The sequence below is a fragment of the Gracilinanus agilis genome, chromosome 2 (assembly GCF_016433145.1).
Source record: "Gracilinanus agilis isolate LMUSP501 chromosome 2, AgileGrace, whole genome shotgun sequence".
Classification (NCBI taxonomy): Eukaryota; Metazoa; Chordata; class Mammalia; order Didelphimorphia; family Didelphidae; genus Gracilinanus; species Gracilinanus agilis.
Window position 1 is genome coordinate 386,870,216 of NC_058131.1, and position 18,782 is coordinate 386,888,997.

Below are 18,782 nucleotides of genomic sequence, written 5' to 3' on the forward strand. Positions count from 1 at the left end.
ATTAATTAAAAAAATTTTTTTAATAGCAATTAATAGGAAAGATAAATGCACCTGTGGCCATCACCACCTCCCTGGATCGCTGCAGCACCCATCAAGGGACGGTAGTGCCCACTTTGGGAATCACTGCTTTAAAGGAAGGTGCTAGCAACTCAAGCCCACATAGGTTTTGGTTTATAGCGCTCACTTCTGTCACTCCACCATGTGCTCAGGAGACTATTGAAAACAAGAGGGGGAAAAAAAGCCAGAAATATCCCCTAGCCCACTTTTGCTTTATCTTTTGCCCTTTCCACTCTAGTCCCCACCACTTTATCCTTCATTATCAAGATCACAGACCTGCTTAAACCCATACATTTAGGAAGTGGCAGAAGTGGGACTCAGATCCAGATCTCCAGACTCCAAATCCGATTGTTTCCCCAATATGCCACATTAATCTTTCCAACATTACACACTCAAATACTTTCTGAATGAATGAATTTTAATTACCATATTAATCCTACCACTGGTTATGCTCCTCATTCCCAAAACCTGTCTTGTGTAAAACTACAATGATACTTAATATCACAGTGATATGGGTAAAAATCTCATTTCTTTCAATTATGCTTCCAAAGTATTGTCAATATAATTTTTTAAAAATTTAGTTCACATAAGGGCTTGAGTACCACAGTTGGGAGTTGCCATTGTTCATGCTTAAAACCAATGTTCAGATGTCATAAAATATTCACCCTACCTTTTAGTTGCCTGGGGAGCCATACTAAGAGATAAACTGAGGAAGATCAGGAGTTGCCAGAACCAGATAAAAATGAGGTTGGGAAATAAGTTTAACAAAATAAATATAAAAGAACAGATAATATTAATATGTGGTCTTCTTAAGTCAATACAGACTAGCAGGGATCTTGTACAGGTTAATCCCACTCACCCACCACCCACCCCTCTATTTGAGTCTGACACCACTGATGTAGACTCTAAAGGACAAACTGTGGTCTTATCAACAGATTGGGTGGCTCTCTTCTTTCTTTTCTGATCATTGGCAGGTATCTATTCCAAACCCTAACCATAGGGATCTCCTCTCCATCTTCTCCTAAAATGGTCTTTTAGCTTCTCTTTGAGAATTTCAAGGGACGAGCAGCTCACTGCCTTTCAGGAGTCTGTGCAACTTTTGAACAACTGTAGTGGTTAGGCAGTTAATTCCTTATACCAAGTTGAAATCAGTTATCTAACTCTCACCTGTTGTTCCTAGTTTTACTCTACTGACTCAAGTAAAATGAGTTCAATCTCCATTCTTTGCAATGTGAACATAAGTCATCAGGCAACTCTTTATTCAAGCTAAACAACCCCAGTTCATTCAACCACCATCATCCTGGGTCCCTATCACTGCCTTTCCCCAATATATGGCACTCAGAACTGAATACAATAATACTCCAATCCCCTAGGACTCGGGTCTTTTTCTTTTCCATATACAACTCAAAAAGCGTAAAGAGAGGCACTGAAGTAAGTGGCACGGAGAGGGCCGTTTCAAAAATAATACCATCCCTGCCCTTAAGGAGCTTACATGCTACTAGAGAGAATTGGAACTGTTTTTTGACTGCCCACCAAGCTGATTTTTTTTTTTATAGTTACATCAAAATATCAGATTTTGCCTTCTGGTCTAACTTGTCGAGAGTTCTCTGGATCCTTGTCATCCAACATTGTTGATATCTTCCAATCATTCACATCTGACACTATACCTTTACTCATGTCATTGATAAAATAACACAGATACACCAAGAAGAGATCCCTTGTCTTGAAAAAAAAAAAAAACCAAACCAAACCAACCAAACCTATTGACTCTCTTTGGGTCTGATTATCCAACTAGTTATTAACTCATATAACTATACCATCACCTTGTTCAACTTTTCCCATCTTTTACACAAGGATGAGGCGATATTGGATCCTCTGGCTTAATCTCTTCCCTGACCATAGCTAAGGCTGCCAGTAACACCAGGGAGATCACTGATCAATTGGTCAACAGGTAGGAAGGTCAGATGGAATGTCTTAATATCTTAAAAGCTCCTGAATTCCTGCCATAAGGCTATCACTGGGGTCTTTGAAAAGCCAACAGGTTCATGTTATTAAAAAAGGATATCCCTTCCAGCTACACCAACTAATCCAACAGATTACAGTACTAATCATGAATACCTTTCCCAGGGCCAATATTATTAGCCACACTGACCCTCATGGCACAGGGATAACTAAGGCACAAGCAGGTCTAACATTCCTGAATGTTACTTGCAAGATCTCCATAACTCCCTCAAGAGCTGGAGTTCAGGACCCGGTGGGAGAGTAGCAGAAATAAGGGGAGAAATGCTATTCTCCCACCCCTTCCCTGCCCATGTGAACATCTAATGTGGCCTTATGATGGATACATCAACACTTCCCCCACTCCTCTGTTGCCGAGTGCCTCGACCTGCCTGCAAAGAATTATCTTTTAACTCAACTTTCCTAGCCCCTAACCTGAGGTTAGGCTTAACCCTGTCCCTCTGTTACCTCCAATCCAATCCCAGTTCCCATTATGGGGTGGGAGAAAGCAGCCACCATGATGGTCTTTTAAAATTTTTATTTTTATACATTTTTTTTGTATTAAAAAGGAAAAAGCATAATTACCACAAATTACAAAGGACTAAAGCGTTACTAGAATAATGAATGAATCACATCAGCCTGGAAAGCAGATACTCTGAATAATATTAATGTTATAATACAAGCTCATTCAAGTATCTTACATTTTTTTTTGTCCTTTTAAATGTGATGTTCTAGCACATGGTAAGATTATGTCCTATCAGGGAAAGGTGGGTCCTTTACAGCAAAGCTGGACGTTTTCCTCTCTGGTGGGGAAACAGGCTATAAGTTTTGCCTTTACTATCAACATGGCTGAAGAGGGATGCAGTTTTATTTTATTTTTTTGGGAGAAGCCAAGTGACCCCCTTCTGACCTGGGACAATGATGGATTCCAATATGGGAGGAGCCAGACAATCAAGAGCTCTCAGTTCGAGTTTTGGGGAAGTTATACATGTGTGGCTCAGTCATCAGCCCCCACTTGTCCCCTCTACCCCTGTATCCTTGGCCCCAGGTGGGCTGGCTTCCTCCTTTTCCTCTGAGCAGCCAGGGCTTTTTCCTGTTGTGAAAGCAAAATTTCAAGGAAGGTTAAAGTATAATGTAATGAAACAGAAATTTCCCAACAGGGCTCAGCACCAATCCATGTCTGAGTCACAGTTGCCCAGGCTGGGGACAGGGTGATAGCTGAATTGGTAGTGCATCTTCTCCAAAACACAAACCAGGAGGGAAGCTTAGCAGTTGCCAAACAAGGGTAGAGGACGGGAGTGGACAAGAGGCACTACTGAGAGGCTAATGCCAAAGTTCTTACTGGAACAAGCCAACCTAGGGAAAGTAGGTAAAAGCATCCAGGACATGGAACAATATTTTTGGGGTTGGGGTGGGAGGGCCTGTGGAGGAAAACGAAGAACTGCTTTGTGACTCAGGTCTTGGGGTCTTTGAGGGGAGATGGAAGGGCAGGCCTGGAGGTCCTAGCCCCTCCCTGGCGTGCTTGTCACAGATAAATCGGTCCTAGATTCAAGTGTCTTCAGAAAGTGAAGATGTAAACTACTCTTTGAAACATTTACCCCAAAAACATAAAAAAAAAAAAAAAAAAAAAAAAAATCCCCCCCCCCCCCACCTGTGAGCTGAGATGTAGTGCTGGCATACCCACCCAGAGAACATTCTTTTTGGGAGTTTTCCTTGGAAGTGAGAGTCAGGGAGACTGAAGAGGGCAGTCTCACAAGACAATTGTAAGCCCCGGGGCAGAATGCAGAGAACTGGGGCTTGAGCCAAGTACAGATTCTGGGGGTCACAGAATGATCCCAGCAGGAAGCCTGGGAATCCAGCCACTGTAGGATGGTGGAAGTGGGAAGCTATCCTGCCTCTAGCTCATCCTGATGCTCTTTGCTTTCCAACCCCAAGTATGGCAGAGGACTGAGCTTTGAGGTTACTGTGGCATTAGAGATACAGTACCAGGGCTGATCAATCTGAAGGGAGGGATAAATAGAAGTGAAGGGAAATGCCCATTGAGTCCACTGCCAGGGCAAGCACCAGACCAGGGCAAAGGGGCCTCAGAAACCCTTGTCCCGGTGAAGGCAAGGCAAGCTCGCCACCACTGCCAACTGTCGCCTCAGTTGTGATTGGGCCACCAGAGGGCTGGAAGAGCTTATAGACCAGCTCCTGGGCCACACATAACAGAAAGGACAAAAATCTAAGATGCTTTTTGGATGAGGAAGCAGCTAAAAACAAAATTAAGGGCAGGGTACTATTGTAGGCCCCTTCAGCAGATAAGCTAGTTCCAGCCCAACAATGGCCCATACTACCTCCAATGGTTTCCCACCCTCCAAATAACTGATTCGGAACAAGAAAGGAAGACCAAACTTTTGAGCCTGGGAAAGAAGTGGGGTGGGGAATGGCAACTTAACAGTAAGTCTGAAAATGCTGAAGACATTCGTTTCCCTTTGTGTCTGCCTCTCCCCTGCCCCTCTCCAATTACGGAAGGAGGGCCTGACTGCTCCCCACCAAATGCCTTTGCTTGTGATGGTGGGAAGCTGCTTCTCTCATTCCCTTAGTTCCATCATCATCCAGAGGCCTGACAAATGGTTAGCAGCTACATGGCTGCTAGAGCATCAGGTCCACAGAAAGCTTTCACCACATGGCTGGGATGGCCTGTCCTGGGAGATTCCCCCCCAGTTGACTTCTACAATGCCATCCCTCTCACCCCCAGAAATATAGCCATATTATACCTGGGGAATGGGGTAACCAAGGGCCAAGTAGATGTGGAGTTAAGGAACTAGGGAGAGGATGAAAGGCAGGGGTCAAATACAAATGTACCATGAGAAACACAGAAGAAGAAATCTCTTGGCCTCTGAGGGAAGCCAAAGCCTACTTCCATAGCTCCAGACTTCAATAGACTAGACTAGACTAATTCTAGGAGGCAGGAGCAAACAGGGACAAGAAGAAAACTGTCTTCAATGGCCCTATGGCCAGTTCAATTTGCCCCTCTAGCCACCCCAACATCCCAGGAAAAGATGCTCTACTCTCTGCCTCCCCAGAGGAAGCACATGGAGTTCAGAAGGCAGGAGCTGATGCAAGACTAGAGCTTATCAATTCCCCAGCATGCATGATGCCACTTTCCCTGATTGAAATTGAGAAGATGGTTTGGGAGGGAGAAGGGTGTCACACTGTGGGGTCCACATCTCCTCTCTCAATTGATATTCAGGACCCTGGGGGAGGTACATGGAGGAAAGGGGGAGGTGAGGAAGAGGAGGAGATGGTGAAACAACAGCACAGTACATACACAGAATGTCAGCTTCAAACTACACCGGCAGGGATAGGGGGTGCCCCCTCCACAGCTGTGGCTTTCCTCTCTGGCCACAGGGGGTGGGGATGGGGGAAGAAGGGTGCTGTGCAGATGGTATCTCAGTCCCAAGGAAGATTTCCAGCCCGATGAAACTCAGTTACGTCCAGCCAGCCAAGGGCCAGAGCGAAAAACTCCTGATGTCAAGTCAGTTTTAGTCTGTGTGATCCCAGGCCAGGTTTCTGACTCCATAGAGGAAAACAGGCATGTGTGTATCAAATCCCCACTCCACAATAAGGCAACTTTTTTTTTTTTAAATATCATTTTTAAGGACAAAAGAACAAAGGGCAAGAAGTCGCTTTTTGTGGCTTGGGGTTGGGGTGGTTTTTTTTTTTTTGGTCTTTTGTGGTAAGTTTTGTCCTTTTTTTGTCATTTTTCAAGGGACAGAAAAGTAAAATAAAAATAAAATAAATCATCTTTTAACAGGGTCTCTTCTTCAGTGAGCAGCGTCTCTCCGGGCTTGGGGAGGGGGGCTAGGGACTGGAAAGTGTGTGAGAGAGGGGGAGGGCCCTGCCTTCCTCCCCAACCAGCCACTCGATGGGCCAGCCCCAGGCTGGATCCTTTGGTTTCCTCCTCCAAGTTCTTCAGATCCAAAGGGCAAGGCAGGGATGGGAGGTTTGGGGAGGAGGGTGGGGGAGGATTAAGAATGGTGGTGAAGGCCACCAGATGAAGGTGTAGCTCATTCTCCTAGGAGCCAGGCAGGTTTAGGGCTCCAGAACGGGAGCAGTCTCAGCTTGACTGGGAGAGTGGCAGTTTCCACAGGATAACGCCAGCCTGGGGGTGGGTAGGTGGATGGCACTCTAGGGCTCTGTGCAGGCTGCATAGTAGAATTGATGGGGTAGAAGAGAGGAAAAAGTCTCTGGGATTAGGTAGAAGGGGCCATGGGCTGCCAGCTGTGGGGCTGAAGAGTGATTTTGGTAATATGGACGAAATTCTGTCAATAATTTAAAACGACATATATGTGTATGTGTGTATATCTGCTTCTCGTATAGATATACACACAGACTCATATACACACACACACACGTATATATATATCTATATATATATATATCTATATCTCTCTCAAACTCTCCCCTTCCCACCCCAGGCCGAATAAGCTAAGACATGAAGACTTGTAAGGGAAAGGGAGGGAAAGGGGAGGGATGGGGATGGGAGTCTCCTTTTGATGGGTCATCACAGTGGCCAGAAGCCAGTCTCTTGTTGTCAAGTTGTGTGCACTGTAGTGGCCTGTTCTTGGATTTTCCACCTTCATTCCAACCTCTCCATTCTCATGTCCCCTTTCTTCCCCTAGTCCAAGTGGGAAATAGCCCTTCACTTTCCCAAAGTCTGCATGTCTGAGGGCTGGCTTGATATTTTGGCATCTTCCCTTGCAGACTGGCTGGCAGGTGGGATGTGGGCTTGGCTAGGTGCTGTGGCCGGTTTGCTGGAAGACTGGGACGGATACCGTTTCCTGACTTCTCCTCCTGCCGGCGCTGCGTACCTCTTGTGGCTGCCTTCCTCACCCATGGGGGGCTGAAAGAGAAAGGACACAAGTCCAACATGAGACAAGCATAGAGCCAATCCCCTTTTTCCTTCTTTCCTCACCCGGGACACATGCTTCACAAGGTGGAGATATGCACAGTACCAGAGGAAAAAAAAGCACTGGTTCTGGAATCAGAAGAAATGGGTTCAAATCTCATAATGGAAAATGTTATTACCTGTGAGACCTTGGGCAAGTCATAAGAGGATTTGGAGTAGATGGCTTTTGCAATCCCTTCTAGCTCCAAGATCCTATGAGAAGTCATGCCCTGATTTGGTAGAGAAAGTCCTGGATTTGGTGTTAAATCCCAGGACTAATCACTTAGGTGCATGCCTGTGGCCAAGTTCCTTAACCTCTCCAAGTCTATTTTTTATGTATTTATTATAGGGTTTAGAGTAGGTGGTATCAAAGGTCTCTCTAAGTTCTCTATCCATTTTTCTATGAATCCTAAATTCAGACTCTACTTTCATTTTCTGGATGCCCCTGAGTGAAGCTATTTAAACCCTGAGCCTCAGTTCTACACCATCTATAAAACAGGAATAATTAATAACAGCTTCATTTTTGCCTTTATTACAGGGATGTTATAAATAACAACTGAGATTACGATGAACCCAGTAACCCTATGAGAAATGTCAATCTACAGCCAACTCTCTTTCCTTGGGATCTTGCAGGTTCCACACTCATTCAAGTTTAATAATTATTAAAGTCCTATAGCTGGCAGGAAGAAACCAGTGTGTCTCTAGCCAAATGAGGCTGGAAACCCATGAAACTCTTGGGGCTGCAAGCAGAAATACATCTCTCTCAGCCTACAACTCTGAAAAGTAATTCATTTGTACTTCTCAAAATCTAACTTCTCTCCTCTTTAATTAAGCCACAGGCATCCTGAAAGTACTCTCCTCCTTCCTGCTTCTATGAACCTAGTCACATACAGAACAGCCATTGATTGATTTTGCTAATAACCTCAAAATGACCAAGAATCTGGGTTCCCTAGATAGACTGAGTTACAATAACCAGAACCAACCACTAGGTGTCACTATTGGGACACTTTCCAAGAGGAGATAAAAGGGTTTGGACAGTAGATGTCAAGGCTCAAGAAAAAGGAGACCTTAGTAAAACAGAGAATGTTCAAGAGTTGGAAAGAGCCATAGAGATCATACTGCCCAACCTCCAGAAAAGGAGCCAAAGCCCCAGAGAGAAAGAAAGAAAATGGTTTGTTTCTTCTGCAATGTTTTCCTCTCCTCTGGAAGAGTATGCAGTTCTGTGCACCTTAAAAAAGCATATTGATAAACTGTGCAGTGAAAAGGGCACTAAATTTCTTGGGTTGGGCTCTGCTACTTACTACCTGTGTAACATTGGACATGTATGTCATGTAACTTTTGGGGATTCTACCCTCAACCTCTAAAAAGAGAAGCTAGGTCTTCATAGCCTCTAAGAATCCTTTCAGCTTCTGAGGACAAACCCTGGGTAAGCAGAGGTGGCAAGGTTCACTTACATCCACTCGGAAATCTTCTAGACGTCGGAATTTGCCGAGGTATTCTTGAAGTTTGGGGTCAATATCCAAGTTTTTGGCTTTGGAATATTTTAAGAAGGCCCAGAACTTTTCCAGTCCATACAGCTGCCCTGTGGGGAAGGAAGACAAAAGGTTCAGAACTGGAAAGGCCTGGAAAACTTGCAGGCTAGATTCCAGGGGAATGGCCATGTGCCAGCCTGGACTTTTGATCAAGTGGATACAAAAACCTCAGGAAAGCCAAAAGCCTGGGTTCTTCTGTCTCTCTCCCTCCCCCCACCCCCAGTCATTAACTTGAGTCCAGAATGAGTTCCCTACCCGCTTCATAGTCTTTCACAGTCTCATCCTGGAAATCCTTGAATATATCTGGTCGGAACTTCTTTTCCAGACCATAACTGTAATATCGAAAAAGGCACTCCAAACCATACCTATGAGAGCAGAACACATAAATTAGGCCTCAGTTTTTTCAGCCATGAAATGGAGATAGTATCACTTCCCATCTCTTTAAAGATCAAGTTGAGAAATATTTAATGAATAAGGCCTTATGTTAAGTACAGAGGAAGACACAGAAGTAATAAGGGCCATAACAGGCTAGCTCAGTGAAGAGTGTGACAGAGATAAAATATAAATCAGTAATAGTCAAAGTATGCTAGAACATTAGAATTTACAAGGCTCTATGAAAGAAGGTTCCTAGTGGGCAAAATCAGTTCTTCCTTGTGGAAGGGAGGAGCTTCAAAGGAACATTGCACCTGGGCCTCTAAAAGACAAGTCCAACTTCAAAAAGGTGGAAATGCAGAGGGAGAGGGAATGAAACAACTCACAATTTAGGTTGTATTACCCTAATTTTTAGATGGGAAAAATGAGGCTAAGAGAGGCTGAACTGACGACAAAGTGAAAGTCAGAGCCAAAACATGAACCCAGTGCCCAGAGCACAGATACAAAGCAAGAAGACATCTAGTTCAAACCTCCCATTTTATTGAAGAGTAATTCGGGCCTAGATAGATGCCAAGTCAATTAACATACAAATAAGTAGCAGAGACATGACTTGAACACACTTCCTGACTTTAAATCCAATGCTCTTTCCACAATAGCATACTGTAGTCTTTCTGATAAGATAAAGAAAATCCCCTATGACTATACATCAATACAAAACAAGATAATAAAGTAGTATACATAGGAAGAAGTTGACATATCCAGATTTAGAAGGGAAAAAAATCCATTAAGAGTTGTAAAGCCATAGCTATACATAACTACACAAACTATAAGCAGAGGGATAGATTAGAGGTCCTAAGGCAAAGAGACATATTTGACTTTACAAATGTTATGGAGACATAGGATGGAGTCCATGACTGGATGTGTCACTTAGGTCCTGTGTAACCTTAAGGTATGTCATTTTGCTTAGGTCTCTGTACCTTCTTTTTAAATAAGTGCATTAGATTAGATAACCTTGAAGGAGGTCACCTAGAGATATTAAAAGTCTAGAGTTGGGGCTGCTAAGTGGCACAGTGACTAAGTCAAGATGACTTGAATTCAAATCCGGTCTCAGATACACCCTCACTATGTGACCCTGGACAAGACATTTCATCCTATCTGCCTAGCCCTTGCCCTTCTTAGAGTTAATTCTAAGACAGAAAGTAAAAGTGTGTGTTTTTTTTAAAGTGTAGAGTTAAAAGTTTCAGCTCTAAAGTTGTAATTCTTTGATGCAAGAAGGGCAACCAACATAGAAGAAGGATCTGGAGTTTATAAGTGGTATAAGTCTGAAATAATTGGGGTGAAAAGTTCCAATTCATGAGAGCTATCTTCAAGACTTTATTACAGGGGTATCATGTAAAAGAGAGATTAAACTTATTCTCTTTTGTCTCAGAAGGCAGAATTAATGGACAGATGGTATGAAGAAGCAAATTTAGGTTCAATGTTTGGGGGGGGAGGGGGGAGGAGTAAGAATTAGAGCTAGAGAGAAGTGGAATTAGCTGCCTATGAAATAATGACTTCTCCTTTTCCCTCTCATTGGAGGTGAAAAAAATTCGAATTTAAAAATTTCATCCCAAATTCAACTCAAAATTCAAAATTCCATTAGCCAGCAGATTTGGGGAAATGATCCAATGTTACAGTAAAGCAAAATTTTTTATGAAAACTAAAGTTTATTATTATTTGTGCACTCTAAGGCTAGAAGCACCTTGAAGGCAAGGTTCATTTCTCATGCAACATGGTCTTGTATACAGTAGAAAAAGCTTCATCAAGAATCACTGCATTACAATTCTGAGGGACTTATGAGAAAGAACACTATTCACATCCAGAGAAAGAACTGTGGAAGTAGAAACACAGAAGAAAAACAACTGCTTGATCACATGGGTTGATGGGGATATGATCAGAGATGTAGACTCTAAATCGATCACCCTAATGTAAATTCTAATAATATGGAAATAGGTCTTGATCAATGACATTTGTAAAACCCAGTGGAATTACTCATTGGCTATGGGGGGGTGGGGTGGGGGGGTGAGAGAAGGAGAAGAGAACATGAATCATGGAACCATGGGAAAATCCCCTAAATTAATTAATTAAATAAAAGTTTTCAATTAAAAAAAAAACACTAAACTAAATCATAAATAAATGCAACCCTCAGACTTAAAGAGTTCCAGCTTCCTTCCTCTCTGTCTCATCCACAAATAAGTTTCTGGGGTACTATCAGCCAAAGCCCCCTGCCTGCCATCTCACCGGTATCCCTCCTTGCCATCTTCCACAGCCAGCTGCTTAAACTCTTCATACATCTTCTTGTTGAAGTGATCCCGGAGGAAGAAGGACCAGAAGCGGAAAAGAGTATTCATCTCCTGGGACTGGCCAATGCCCAGCCGTTTCCGCTCTGTGATCAGGGAAGAAAAGGAATTGGGATGAGAGCCCATTCCCAACTGCCATCTTGAGTGCTCACCCCCCCCCCCCCACATCCCATACCTCCCACCCTACTCAGAATTGGAAGAGCTCAAAGATCATTTTAATCATAGCCCACCACACATTTGCCTAAGCTAATTAGAGAAAAGAGCACCATAATCCACTTTCTCCCTGGACCCTTCTGCCTCTTGCTACAATGCCAGTGCAATTTGATGGATTCTCCTCTTGACAGAGATGGGCAGGACCTTGCCTTTCTGCTCCCTTTTAGCCATAGCACAGCCCTCCACTCTGCCTGTTTTTCTCATGTCTCACTTAAAATCCTGCCTTCTATCAAAAGCCTTTTCCCATTCCCCTTAATGTGAATATCTTTCCTTTATTGGTTATTTCTACTTTATCCTTTTTTAGTACAGTTTTGCATGCTATCTCCCTCCTTGTGGTGAAGGTCTGTCCTTTGCCTTTCTTTGTATGTCTGGCACTTAGCAAAGGGCATAGTACCCAGCAGAGCAGGCATCACTGCCTTCTTTGATTGACCACAGTGCTAGTCCCATACCATTAAGGCAGCGCCGACGATACTTGTGGTAGACATGTTGTGTGAAGCCATTCTCTTTGAGCAGCTCGTGGGAAGGATGCTGGAACTTGGGTAGTGACTGTGGGGTGCAGCCGTAGCTGCCAACAGCTGGCGTGCCCTCCGAGGGGCTGGAGCTGTGGGAATCAATACACACAGGGCTTGTCTTGTTATTCTACATTCTTATCACCCTCTTAAAACTGTTTTATCTGACCCTAGGGGAGAACCCGGTTTTTTCACCTTTTTTTCACTGTTCCATGCATCCAGGATGACCTACTTCTTCCTCTCAAGATCCAAACACACATCTAATCCCCATATCCACAAACTGGGGATTCTTTATATCTTTTCTAACCTCTATATTTTAGAGGCAAGGTAACAGGGGTTCAGAAAAGTCAAGTTAACTATTGAAAGAGCTGGTTAGTGTCAAAGGTACATTAAGTCCAAGGCTCTTCCAATGGGTCATGGCTATCTTTCAATACTTCCCAAGTACCTACAACTCTAACACTAACTCAACTATGAAATCCTCATGAATCCCCACCAGTCCCCATCCCCTACCCCAGCTGTAAGGGACACATCCCCCTCCCCAACCTACCCTCTAGCACTTTGTATTCTTCATGCCTTATCTTCCCAACTAGAGTATAAGCTAAGGACAAGGGCAATGTCTTATCTAACTCAGTACCAAGCAAAGGGCACTGCAAATAATCAGCACCTGTTATCTGTTAAATGAATGAAGACATTCCAATGGCCCCTTCTTAGCTCAGATCAGTCCTTCTGGGCCAACATCCTAACTTTGCTTCTATGATGGAAGTATGTAATGAGCACCCACACCGTCCTCCCTAGCATGCATGACCTCAAGGAGTCAGAACTCTGTCAAGTACATAACAGCCCTTAATAAGAGCATATCTGATCCATAAATTTTAAACTCTTCATGAAGCTATTTACATTTCTAATCCATATCATCACTCAGAATAAGAGTTCCCTAACCTCTTTCTCAACTATGTAAAGTGCTATTTTTCTCTCATCTAAAATAAAGCCCTTTCCTCCAGAGTTCCAAAGACACAGTCCCCTATCCCTAGAATCAAAGATCTGATAGTTTCTTGTCTGTCTTCTTTGGTCCCTTCTTGATTTCTGTCTGTGATCAAGTCCCTTCCCAATTTTTACCTTTCCAGACGAAAGAGGCTATCTCATTGTAACCCTTCTTCATCTACCAACTCAGATACCTCTGAGTATTATTCTCACAACTCTAATTTTAACTCTAAAATACCTAATGGAAGCTGTCCGGGGCCTGTGCTCACGGGAATCCATGACCCATCCCACATGACACTCCATGGGTGGGTTTGAGCTATGCCGTGTCTTCCTTTTTCGGGGCATCTGTAAAAGATCATTCCAAGATTTGTTACTAATTAATTTAGCTAGTAAAGGCTTTATATCTTCTGAGAATCCTAAACTGTATAATTTTGGTCTTCACAACAAATTTCCATTTTTGATGGAGAAACTGGAACCCAAGATGATCAAACCCTTAGTCCTAGGTCACATAGTGTCAGGAATATCTCATTCCCAAACCACTTTCTGTTATACTTTAGAAGTGAGTAGCCACAAGCTTAATTAAGGGAAAAAAAAATAAAACATTTTATGCTAAAAAGGCTAAAAAATACTTTACATGCTACTTACACCTCATAACTATCCTGTGAGATGGGAACTCATTTGAGGAAAAGCAAGGTCCAAAGAAATTAAGTGACTTGCCCAAGGCCACATAGCTGATAATGCCAGAGGCAGGATTTGAACCCAAACTTTCTTCCATGCTTTCAAGTTCTGGGATCAGAACCCAATTGATATTGCCACTGCTCCTGGAAGCCTCATCTCATAGATGCATTTACTAACTTTGTAACCTCTCTCACACCCAGCCCACTCCCTTGTATGCTTAGGATGTCACAAATGATTAATGAATAATTTTTAATTAAATTCATTTAGAAATGAGATTGAATTGGATTGAAGACTCTCACCTTAGCGTCTATCGTTCGTCCTTCCTTCACCACTGGGTAAAATCGGGATGTCTGGCTTGCATCTTTGAGTTGGGGGGTGCGGGGTGTCCGAGGTGTCCTGGTGTTGCGGTAGTTTGGTGACTCAGGGACAGTGGTTGGCAGAGATCGGGCAATGGTTGAGGGCTCAGGGGCACCAAACAGCTTGTTGGCTAAGGCGTCTGTGGGAACTGTGGATATGGTGGTAAAGCTCATCAGGGGAGGGTGTAACCCACATCCTATCTCTGAAGGTATAAGATTTAAAGAAATGGCCTCGATGGTCATTTAATCTAACCTCTTACTCTACAGACCAGAAAATGGAGGCCCAGACAGGCTCACTAATTTTCTTGAAGTCACAAAGTAAACCTCTAAATTTACTTTTCTATATATAACTAGGACAAGTCCTGTCTCTAACCCTCTTTGACTTACCTTGCTGGAATCGTGGAGGTCCAGGTGGGACTTCTTGATTAGGGTCAACGGGGGGCTCAGGGGTCAATGTATCAAATTGCTCCCGGCTGATCATGTTTACCTTTTTGAAATTCTCAACTTCTTGCTGTAAAAAGGGTAATAGAAAAGGAGGGGGAGAGAAGCATCAAAGAGACAGTCTGGCAATACCAGGCCTTTAGAGAACCAGTGTGGGGTTAATTTTCCATCTCAGAATAACATTTTTTTGCCCCAAGGCCCATACTAGGTGGCCATCCAACTAGACTAGTTAGTGCCTACCCTTTAACATAGTGTGATCCAAAGTAGGATGGAAGCCACTTTTCCTGGGAAGCCTTTCCAAATTAAGTCTATCTTCTTATACTTCAATAATTCTTAACTCCCTTTTCATGGACCTTGGGGTGACTGTAGATTTGAAACTCAATCTAATACTACCAAGTTCTTAGCTTGTAGCATTTACTATCCAGACTGGTGGTACTAAACAAATATATGAAAAGATCCTTATGGGTAGCACAAATTTATAAAACCATAAATTAGCATTATGTTATAGAAGGTTTAAATTTATTTTGTTAAACATTCCTCATTACATTTTCATCTAGTTCAGGCCTTATTCCAAGTTAGTAGCTAGTTTGACACAAATGAAAATGTGCCGTAATTTTCTATGTCTACATTAAAAATTTCCACCTTAACTCTTGGCAAAGGGTCTTGTACACAGTAGCAACTCAATCACTTACTAATTAGGAATAGAAAAATCATTTATTTAATCTCCTCCATGTAACTATCCCCTCCAAAAATGCATTTGCACCTACCCTGTTCAACTTTTGTTCATGCCCTTCCTTATATTCAATATAGGTTTTTATCTTCTACCTAACTCCAATTTCTTTTGTCACCACAAGGATATGTTAATGAACCCCAGTTACCTCTAAATTATCCCTTGATCCTACTGCATGACATATAGTCCCTTTGATAAATGCTTTTGTACATGGACATGAGGATCTATTCCCTGCCTGTATGTAGCCCCAGGTCCTCACCTTGATCTGGGAGTATTCAGGTTCAAATTTCTCTGTCCACAGATCCTGCTCATAGTAGAAAAGCCCATCATTTATAACTTTGGCCAGCTCTGAACTCATCTTGGCCCGAGAGGTATGGTTACCAGTACGGTCGCCTCCAGGGTGGCGCCGTAAGTATGGTGGAGTCTGTGTGACAATGAGGATCTTGTTGACATCCCTGTCATCTATCTCATAGTCTGAGTCCTCATCTGACCAATCAGTGAAAGTGTTCTTCCGCCCATCCATCTGTTCCATCTCCTCATCAAATAAGAAGTCCAACTCTTCTGGCTCATCTTGGTCCTTTGATTTCAGTTGCTGAAGTGGAGCTGTCTGCTGTAAGAACTTGGGCTCTTCTGCTTTCTAAAAGATATAAGAGAGGAGAAGGAAAGGGAAAAGCATATGTGGTTATATGTGGCCCTCAAAAACATCTTCTAAAACTGACCATCCAGATGACTGAGCATTTAACAGCATAAACACACTTGCTTTATTTTCAAACTTCTAAAGGATTTCACCTTTGAAGCATAACCCAAACACTCATTGATTCTAAAGTGATAAATCCATCTAGCATCGCCAAATCTTGTCTCTTAACCCAAGGGCCATTTTATTCTTTTATTTAACAAACATTGATTAACTGTGGCTAACTTACCAAACATTAGTCTGGCTGCTCCTAATAGAAAAATTACAAGGAAAAATATCCTTACCCCTTGAAGAGTTTATAGCCTACTAGGTACAGATTTCCCCCCTCCCCCAATAAGACCCATATCTCTCATACCTTCTGTCTTGGAATCCATACCAAGTATTAGTTCCAAGGCAGAAGAGAGGGTATGGGCTAGGTAATTGGGATTGTGACCATGAACTATTTTTTTTTAAATATAATTAAAGGTCTATAGATGAGGCCCTGGGTTCAAATCTGGTCTCAGACATTTCCTAGCTATGTGACACTCAGTGTCTAACCCTTAACACTCTTTTGCCTTAGAAACAATATCCAGTATTGACTTTAAGACAAAAGATAAGCATACATACACACACTCTCTATTCTTAGTTCATAGGCTTCATATTGCCAAAGAAGTTCATAAAAGGAAAAAAAGACCCACTGTATTAGAGATAAGACATGTAAACAGATAAATACACATAATTTGAACAGGAAGAAAGAACTAACAATTAGAAGATTTAGGGAAAAGTATACAGAACAAAAATGGTATTTTAAGAAAAACTTGAAAAAAGATTCTAGGCAGGGATCAAGATACGAAATGGAATGCTTAATTCAGAAAACATATCAGTCAATTTAGTTGGAGTCAAATGTACATGAATAACATTTAAATAAGCCTGGAAAGATAAAACTGAAGTCAGAACCTGAAGGGCTGTAAATGCCAGAGTGAAGAGTTGTTTTTGAACAAGATACTAACATGGTCAGACCTGTATTTTAAGAAGAGTATTTTGGGAGCCCAGTGGAAGATTTGACTAGAGAAAGGAGACTAGAGGTTAAGAGACCAATTAGGAGGTTATATACTATCAACAGTAAGGGACATCCCTCTGTTACTCTGATTCACCTATAATTATGAATCCAGTGACACACTAAGTCTTTTGAAGGCAGGGACCACATCTTCAATAACAACTGCAATACCATCTTCTATTTAAACATTATGTTTAATAGGTTCATAAAAAGTTCTGGGCTCTTCACAATAGTTCTGTGGGGTAGATTTAAATAAGTATTACACTACTCTTATCTGTCGAGTCTCACTGAGATAAAAATGACTCACCCAACAGTCACACAGGTCAGTCCTCTAGTTAGGACTCTGGCTGTATCTATTGACTCCTAGATTCAATATTCTTTCCCCTATAAGACTACACTCAATTTTTTAGGATTATAAGCTTCAATCTTTTGCTTTTGGAATATGTTATTCCAAACTGTTTTTTTTTTAATAGTTATGGCTCCTAAATCACACATATTCGTGACTATAGCTTCTTGGAATTTGAATTCTTTTTTGGCTATAGCATTTTTTCTTTCACATTGAAGCTCTAGATTCTGGCTCCATCTTCCTGGGAATTTTCATTTTGGGGTTTCTTTCAGGGGGTGACTAGAGGACTTATTTCCACCTTCCTCTGGTTATAAGAGATCTGGGTGGTTTTTTTTTATGATTTCTTGAAGACTATATCTAGACTTTTTTGGTCAGAGTTTTCAGCTAATATAGTGATTCTGACATTCTCTCCTTGATCTTTTTTTCAGGTTAGTCACTGCTTCCCCCCACCCTCTCCAGCTTATACTCATCTTTTAAAATTTTTAAATATTTTTTTGTTATTTCATGAAGTATTTAGTTTTTATCTGATCCATTCTAATTTTCAGGGAGAAACACTTTAATTCTTTTTTCCTTCCAGTTTTCATTTCTTTCATTTTTTCCCTCTAGTGCTCTCATATTTCTTCTCTTGTTGCTTCATTTTTTCTAGGAATGCTAGTTAAACTTGTGTCCAACCTGTGTTTTTATTTTGAGGATTTGCTTATAGATGATTTGAAGTCTTTCTCTTCTGAATTTGTGTCTTGGACTTCCCTGACAAAAATATTTTTATGTGGATTTTTTTTGTTGTTGTTGTTGCTTTTTCCTTCTGTCAGTCTACTTCCTGATGTCAGACTTCACGAAAGGTATCAGTTCTCTATACTCCTGGAGGGAAACCTGTGGGCTTGTCCCTAGCTGGAGTTATAGCAGATTTTTTCTGAACTCATGTCTATTAGTTAGTTGGAAAGCTCTACAGGTTCAGTGATAGAACTGCAAGTTCTACTTTAGTCTGGGATTCCTGTCCTGGTTATTCTGGTGCAGGCTTCAGACTGGGCCAGGTTGGAACTGAGATCTTATTCTGCTCTTGGTGTTTAAGCTGCCCAGGTACTACTTATTTTCTATACTTGAAACTTGTTTAGTACATGGCCCCAGGTCCATTATACTCCCTTGCCCTGGATTACCACTCTTCTTCAGTCTGTATTGAATCTATGACTCAGCAATACGTAGCAAGAGGCAGAGCTGTCAGTCAGCAATTCTGTTCCCTACAAAAGGTAGGGCCCCACTATGCCAGCTTTGGGACCTCTTCTTGCCTGGACATACAACCATGAATAGGGCCTCTTACAGATCCTGAGCTAGAATGCTTGGCATGGCTACTGCTTAATATAGACTATTAGCAGTCTTTTCTATGTCTCTCTTGCAATGTCAATTTAGACTGGGAAAATTACCATGGTTTTTTTATTAAATATTCTGAACAGGAAAATTTGGTGTTTTCTGGATTATTTTAGAGTGGTTGTGGGAAAGAGCTTAGCTATACACTGTTTTCAGATAATCATCTTGGATGGTATTTGAAAAAATATTCTTTCTACCTGGATAT

General features: G+C 42.0%; 1 protein-coding gene across 2 annotated transcripts in view; it reads right to left on the bottom strand.

Annotated features, from left to right (window-relative positions):
* Positions 1-6,449: 6,449 nt before the first annotated feature.
* The window catches only part of LARP1 (La ribonucleoprotein 1, translational regulator), a 56,762-nt gene continuing 44,429 nt past the window's right edge, over positions 6,450-18,782 (bottom strand). The window contains exons 12-20 of one of the 2 annotated variants that reach the window (XM_044664479.1): positions 15,399-15,776; positions 14,356-14,479; positions 13,912-14,117; positions 13,173-13,279; positions 11,894-12,045; positions 11,173-11,317; positions 8,776-8,885; positions 8,443-8,570; positions 6,450-6,943 (exon numbers count right to left, since the gene is read on the bottom strand). In XM_044664479.1, the coding sequence (XP_044520414.1) occupies positions 6,743-6,943; positions 8,443-8,570; positions 8,776-8,885; positions 11,173-11,317; positions 11,894-12,045; positions 13,173-13,279; positions 13,912-14,117; positions 14,356-14,479; positions 15,399-15,776 (1,551 nt within the window). In that variant the 3' untranslated portion in view covers positions 6,450-6,742. The remainder of the gene's footprint in view (positions 6,944-8,442; positions 8,571-8,775; positions 8,886-11,172; positions 11,318-11,893; positions 12,046-13,172; positions 13,280-13,911; positions 14,118-14,355; positions 14,480-15,398; positions 15,777-18,782) is intronic. The other variant, XM_044664480.1, reaches the window with a different exon arrangement.